This window comes from Doryrhamphus excisus, chromosome 22 (genome assembly GCF_030265055.1).
Source record: "Doryrhamphus excisus isolate RoL2022-K1 chromosome 22, RoL_Dexc_1.0, whole genome shotgun sequence".
Taxonomy (NCBI): domain Eukaryota; kingdom Metazoa; phylum Chordata; class Actinopteri; order Syngnathiformes; family Syngnathidae; genus Doryrhamphus; species Doryrhamphus excisus.
In genome coordinates, this window is record NC_080487.1 from 3,653,868 (window position 1) to 3,661,001 (window position 7,134).

The 7,134-nt window shown below is 41.1% G+C and overlaps 1 protein-coding gene across 1 annotated transcript; it reads left to right on the forward strand.

Moving 5' to 3' along the window:
• Positions 1-94: 94 nt before the first annotated feature.
• Positions 95-1,767, forward strand: LOC131109649 (dexamethasone-induced Ras-related protein 1-like). Its single transcript, XM_058061874.1, has 2 exons — positions 95-736; positions 814-1,767. Exons 1-2 carry the CDS (start codon positions 466-468, stop codon positions 1,347-1,349), a joined length of 807 nt encoding a protein of 268 aa, XP_057917857.1. The 5' UTR covers positions 95-465; the 3' UTR covers positions 1,350-1,767.
• The last annotated feature ends 5,367 nt before the right edge of the window (positions 1,768-7,134 follow it).

The following is a 7,134-nucleotide window of genomic DNA, read 5'->3' on the forward strand; positions in this document are numbered from 1 at the left end:
GTTTTCTTCCATTTTGAGTTGATTCAAGTGTCCCAATACTTTTGCAACCAGCAGTTAAAGTTTCACTTGTTTTTTTAATAAACAAGAAACATGTTAAACTGCGGAAGTTGGGCTAATTATTAACATTTAGTAGAATTCCATGTGGTACCGAACTTTATTCAATTAAGGGTGAGTGGATCGATACAAATATCGACAAGATCAATGCAAAGGGGAGTATCAGTTCCCAGTGTTTACTTGATATCGAATCGGTGCCAAAGTTGCCGGTATCGCCCACCGCTAGCGTCTTAATGACTGGAATAGGAGGACAAACTGACGCACCACTGGGACATTTGCGCCTCACGGAGCATCCAGTGACGTCACGGGAGGAGGTGCTCACCCGTGTGTTTAAATACATCTCCAGTCCCACGCTCACGCACAGAATCATCCCAAGACCACCCCAAAAGAGTGTCCACTTGCACCGCCGCTATGATTAAGAAGATGTCCCCGTCCGAAACCGACTTTGACATCCCGGCGAAGAACTGCTACAGGATGGTCATCCTCGGATCCACCAAAGTCGGGAAAACTGCCATCGTGTCCCGGTTTCTCACGGGGAGATTCGAGGAGCAGTACACGCCGACCATTGAGGACTTTCACCGGAAACTGTACAGCATCAAAGGGGACGTGTACCAGCTGGACATCCTGGACACATCTGGCAACCATCCTTTCCCAGCCATGAGAAGACTCTCCATCTTGACAGGTATGTCTCACTTTTACGCGCGAGAATGCTAAAAGGAAAGAAAGAACACAAATAAAAAGTTCATGTTCTTCTTGCAGGTGATGTCTTCATCCTTGTCTTCAGTTTGGACAACCGAGACTCCTTCCGCGAGGTGCAGCGCCTCAAGCGTCAAATCTACGAAACAAAGTCCTGCCTGAAGAACAAAATGAAGGAGAACATCGACGTGCCTCTGGTGGTCTGCGGCAACAAGGGGGACCGGGAGTTCCACCGGGAGGTGCAACGGGAGGAGATCGAGCAACTGGTGGCCGGCGAGGACAAATGCGCCTACTTCGAGATCTCCGCCAAGCGCAACGAGAACGTGGACAAGATGTTCCGCACCTTGTTTTCCTTGGCGAAGCTGCCCCACGAAATGAGCCCGGATCTGCACAGAAAAGTGTCAGCTCAGTACTGCGACATGTTGCACCGGAAGTCCCTGAAGAGTAAGAAAGTGAAGGACGCGGCGGCGGGGGAAGCGTACGGGATGGTGACGCCGTGCGCGAGGAGACCCAGCGTGCACAGCGACCTGATGTACATCAAGGAGAAGGCGGTGGGAGGAGGTCAGGGTAAAGACAAGGAGAGATGCGTCATCAGTTAAGCGGACTTTTACCACCGAGGAGGACATTTTAAATGTTAAAAAAAAACCACAGAAGCAGCCATGTGCTTCGGCTTTCCCGCGTTCACACGTGCAGGCAGGGGCGAAGCGGGTCCGTTACCATGGAGATAAGATGTGCCTAACAAAAAAAAGGCAAGACTTGAGAATGTACTTTTAAGTGTGTCTGTCATCCTACTTTGTGCGCGTCGTGCGTAAAAAAAAACGTGGTTGTTGACGTCATGGATGGAAGAGGAGCAGCAGTGGACTATATTGTTGTTTACATCCTGTGGAATCTTTCATAACTTGAATGTCACTTTGCAATCCCCAACTGTCTTTTTTTTTATTGTATATTTATTATCACAGCTGTCACTTTTTTGTAAAGAAAAGCTGAAAATAAAATAAAAAGCACACAGAAATATCACTTGCATACTCGTAGTTTTTTGTTATCTTATCTATAGCGACATAGTACTTCCTCCAAAACTGTAAATGTTGTTATGGATCCTACCCCAAGTAAATAATATTAATTTTTCAAGCTCATTAAATGATTTTGTCAATTAGCCTTTAATTTTTCAGTCATTATTCTAATCGGAACAAGATTGTATACAAATTAAGATTAAGCCCACTTATGCACAAGAATTGTACACAAATCCGCACCCCCATAACAAGCACAGAAAATTACATTTTTGGAGCAAAAATATTACACTTACACATTATAATACCCTAACTATATTCATTCATTCATTCATTTTCTACTATTTATCCTCACAAGGGTCACAGGGGTGCTGGAGCCTATCCCAGCTGTCTTCGGGCGAGAGGCAGGCAGGGTACACCCTGGACTGGTGGCCAGCCAATCACAGGGCACATATAGACAAACAACCATTCACACTCACATTCATACCTATATGGATAATTCGGAGTCGCTAATTAACCTAGCATGTTTTTGGAATGTGGGAGGAAACCGGAGTACCTGGAGAAAACCCATGCATGCACGGGGAAAGATGGCCGAGGGTGGAATTGAACTCGGGTCTCCTAGCTGTGTGGCCTGCGTGCTAACCACTCTACCACCCCAAGTATAAATATTAATTCTTTTGAGAATAGAGTTGAATTGAAGTTGTAATAAACAAAAAAAAGTTGTCATTTTTGGAAAATTAGATTGGAGAAAAAGTTATAACATTATTGAATAATGTCATAATATTACAAAAATACAATTCATGAGGATTATTGAAGATGAAAGTTGAAATATTTAGACAATAGTAATAAACAGTAATGTTTACAATGGGCTTTATCACAAAGCAAATATGCTGTTTTTGCAACTTATTATCTTAAACTACTTGCGTGGCTTTACAAAATATCCAAGTGGCCCTCGGGTGATACAAGTGGCCCCGTTTGTGGCCCTCGCTGGAAAAAAAGTTTGGACACCACTTGCATTAGATGTACAGTAATTGATGAAGAACATTTACGCCATCAAGTGCCTTTCCATCACCCAAGTGGATGACACAATACGAGCACTCACAGTATATTTCTTATTATCTGTTATTAGATTTATCCTCTGCAACTTTTATAATTCCCCTCAGATGAACCACAAAAACATTGTGACGTAAGTTTGTCCTTGCTTTGAGCAACAATCCTGAAGACTATCCGTGTGTGTGTGTGTGTGTGTGTGTGTGTGTGAGAGAGAGAGAGGCAGAGTGTAAGACCCATGGCTGTTTGCTAATAAGTAACACTATGCTCGATTCCTTGTTGCATTTATACAAAGAAAGACATAAATACCAGCTCCCATTTTTCATTCCAATTTGTATTTCTCGGAATAAAACTTAATTCCCAACGAGCCTACAAGAACATTTAAGAAAAATAAGAATTAAAAGTTGGAGGTATTCAGACCTAAAGCCAGAATTCCCAATCCCATTCAATGGAGAAGGAAAGGAACAGCTCATGATCCAAAGCATAACACACCACAATGGTAAATAATACTTTACCCATGTATGGATTGATCCATATACGGACATCATTATTATCATCAAGGACGGTAGATTGATATTTTTCAGTTTTTTTATACAGGTGGTCCTCAGTTACAGTGTAACAATTACAGTTACTATGTTACAGTTACAATATTCTGTGGTTACAAATCAATTCCATATGAATCAGGTGTAAGTGGTACATGCAAAGCAGTATGTTTTGATGCTCTTATGAAATATTAAATAAGAGAAATTCAAACACAAAAAGTGGACATATAGGCACTGTACCATAGGCACACAACCAAGGCGTGACAGTACCCCCCTCATCAGGACATCCAAAGTCAAAAAAAGAGAAATGGGTGGTGGGTCACCGACGCGAACCCTCCGGGGGATGTCGTTGAAGGTGAGCAAAGCGATGGAGGCGGCACCCCTACGGGGGTCGGCGAGAGGAATTCAATATTCATTCATTCATTTTCTACCGCAAACAACCATTCACACTCACATTCATACCTATGGACAATTTGGAGTCGCTAATTAACCTAGCATGTTTTTGGAATGTGGGAGGAAACCGGAGTACCCGGAGAAAACCCACGCATGCACGGGGAGAACATGCAAACTCCACACAGAGATGGCCGAGGGTGGAATTGAACCCTGGTCTCCTAGCTGTGAGGTCTTCGCACTAACCACTCGACCACCGTGCCACCAGAATCCAATATGTCCTTGTAATAATTACAGTTTGAGCAGGTATTTATTTCCAAGCTCTTACACAACACAGCAGTAACAAGCGGACTCAACTGTCACGTCTATCGCACAAAGATGGCCCGATGTGTCCGCCAGGTCTTTGTCTGTCTTAATCTGTGATGTATTTACCTCCGCAGCCGTGGCTCGTACAGGCCTTGATTACACAGTGACATAATGACTGCCGCTTCCGGCGCAAATGATTGAGTGTCTGAGAGACTTTGCTATCTAAGAATATTTGATAGCCACATCAAAATATTCTTGATTAAAATTATTTCTCTTAATATTTTTGGTTTTATGGTGTAAAGTTACTGTCATTTTTTTCCAGTTTTGTTGTTTGTTTGTTTTTTCTTGTTAAATTATATTTAGGTGCTGCACGGTGGTCGAGTGGTTAGCGAGCAGACCTCACAGCTAGGAGACCAGGGTTCAATTCCACCCTTGGCTATGTCTGTGTGGAGTTTGCATGTTCTCCCCGTGCATGCGTGGGTTTACTCCGGGTACTCCAAAAATATATAATAGTTTATAATAATAATAATAATAATAACAATAATAATAATAACAATAATAACAATAATAATAACAAAAATTTATAACAATAAATTATTATTATTGCTATTATACAAAATATTAGTAATAATAATAATAACATATGAATAAAAATTATTATGAATAATAATAATAACAATAAATTATTATTATTATTATTATTATTATTATTATTATTATTATTATTATTATTATTATTATTATTATTATTATTATTATTATAGTCTATATGTGCCACGTGATTGGCTGGCGATCAGTCCAGGCTCGACCCCGCCTCTCGCCTGAAGACAGCTGGGATAGGCTCCAGCACCCCCGCGACCCTCGTGAGGAAAAGCGGTAGAAAATGAATGAATGAAAAAATATTCCAAAATATCAATGTAGGCCTTCCATCCTTTCATTTTTCAGTAAATGTAAAAAATAGGATATCTCGTTATACGAACCCTCTACTTGAAGACACTTCCTGCAGCTCATGGAGTTCCCTCTAGGATTGCATCACCTACTTCCACTCATCTGGGATACATGATGTGATATCAGCACGTCTTCGTCTGACCTACATTTATATGTACTGTTATATTTACCTCAGTTAAGCCACGTAGCATGGATGCACATGTGCTAGTACCTACTGTATACTGTTGTGTGCATATTGTACGTGAAACCCTACAAAGTATTGAGTGACTATATGTGGTTTCCTTCACATCCTCCTCCGGGTGCTGCAGTTCATCATTGACTCTGGTTTAAAATTTAACGCAACCAGAGGAAATCACGTACAGATTGACTGTAACCGTGTTTTGTTTTAGGGTTATTGAGCAAATTAGAAACCCGGCGCCCTTTGGTAACGGACCACATTCATAATGGCCCAACCACGGGTGGCCACATTGGTCCATAAGTTAGGGTGACCGTACTTTCAGCTCGACAATGAGGTCCTCAAAGGATGCTGAAAGACGCCTGATAGTTTAATTTTGAACATTTCCGCCGAAGTTTGCCTTGGTTTACGTACATTTTGTAAATATACTCTGTCATTATTAATACGTTATTAATATACTGCATGAGTCTTCTTCTATCACAAAACATCCTTAGCTTCCATCCAAATCCTTGGGAGCGCTTGGGAGTGTGACCAATCACAGCGGAGTATGCATACCTAGAGACCGTTTGGGTCGGAAGCAGGAAGTCCATGGAAACACTGCAGAAAAAGGTGCAGATTCTGGAAGATCTAGAAAGTTTTCTGTTTGGTTATTGTACATAGCTGCTCTATAGGAGTCCACAACTTCATACAAAGTGCAGAAAATGGCAAAGCAGGTCCCCTTTAAGTGCTTTGGAATGACTTATCAAAATAAACGAAATGAAATATTTCAATAAGGAGCAAAAATAAAAAACCTTTCATATTCATTGTACATCCTGGTGTCGCCTCCTGCCATGAGCATCCGATTGTTTACCTGAGGCTCACAACAAGATCTGGGCTCTAAAATTAGCCTCCTGACGCAGCCATGGCGTCTCTGATTTGAGCGTCATTTGCTGACTTGTTACTTAACCAATTATTTATCAAAGGCTCTATTCAACAGCTCTTAGCTTTTGTTTCATATCTGCAAGAAGCATTCACAAGAAGGCCCGCAGGCATAAAGCACTTTATATTCATCAACTTCAAGCTAACGCTAAAGGGTGGTTTGGTGAAAGCAGCCTTTATCAGCGTCCCTTTGTTTTTATTATGGTCTTTTTGTGCATGAAAATATGATACAATAGATGAAACTTCAATATTGATCAGTGACAACACAAAATGCAGTTTTACTAAGTCTTATTTATGTCTTAAGTGGCTTCTTTTCTGTTAATGTGTCTACTATATTGGATAATACATGTAAACGTGACTATAGGGGTGTTATTTAATAGCAAGAGGGCTCTAATAAAGGTTAAAAAAAACCGCATTTAGAGGTTTGTAAACAGATTTTCTATGCTCTTAACTCTCTTAATTCTTTGATTTGTAAATAAGGAATCCCACTTTGTGGAAATTCACTTCACGGTCGCGTCTGGAACCAATTAACAATTAATAAATGACAGATTAAAAAAAACGTTTTAAAAAAAAGTTCATGTTTGAGAGATTAATGTGCATCGTAAAGATATTGAGAAAACCAGGTCACCAGGATTGCAAACATCAAGTAGCTTCATGTTTGTCCTCAACGCGAGTTTCTCTCTGGGATTGACAACAAGCAGAGCAGCAGTGATGAGAAACATCAACAAAGGAGGATGTGTGCTTGTGGACACAGCCTGCTCCTCAAAGGCCGATATATCAAAGCAAAGACAAGACACAAGGGTGAAGATGAAATTACGGGCGATGTAAGAAGCTTTCATGCGGGACAGATTTGCTGACGCACAACATCACAGAAAGTATACAACCATGCTACACACATGACACTGTCACGGTTTATGGATTTGATGGGCTTGGGGTGTGTGAAAAGTCAAGGCTCGGTTGTACATAATTGGACTGTGTGTACTGTAACTCCCTTGGATGTGCAACGATCAGACAGCAACTAGTTCTTGTCTTTTACTGATGCATTTGT

Coding starts and splice junctions, on each gene's coding strand:
- LOC131109649 (XM_058061874.1), top strand. CDS start 466: ATGATTAAGAAGATGTCCCCGTCCGAAACCGACTTTGACATCCCGGCG. Junction 737..813: donor AAGACTCTCCATCTTGACAG/GTATGTCTCACT, acceptor TTCTTCTTGCAG/GTGATGTCTTCATCCTTGTC.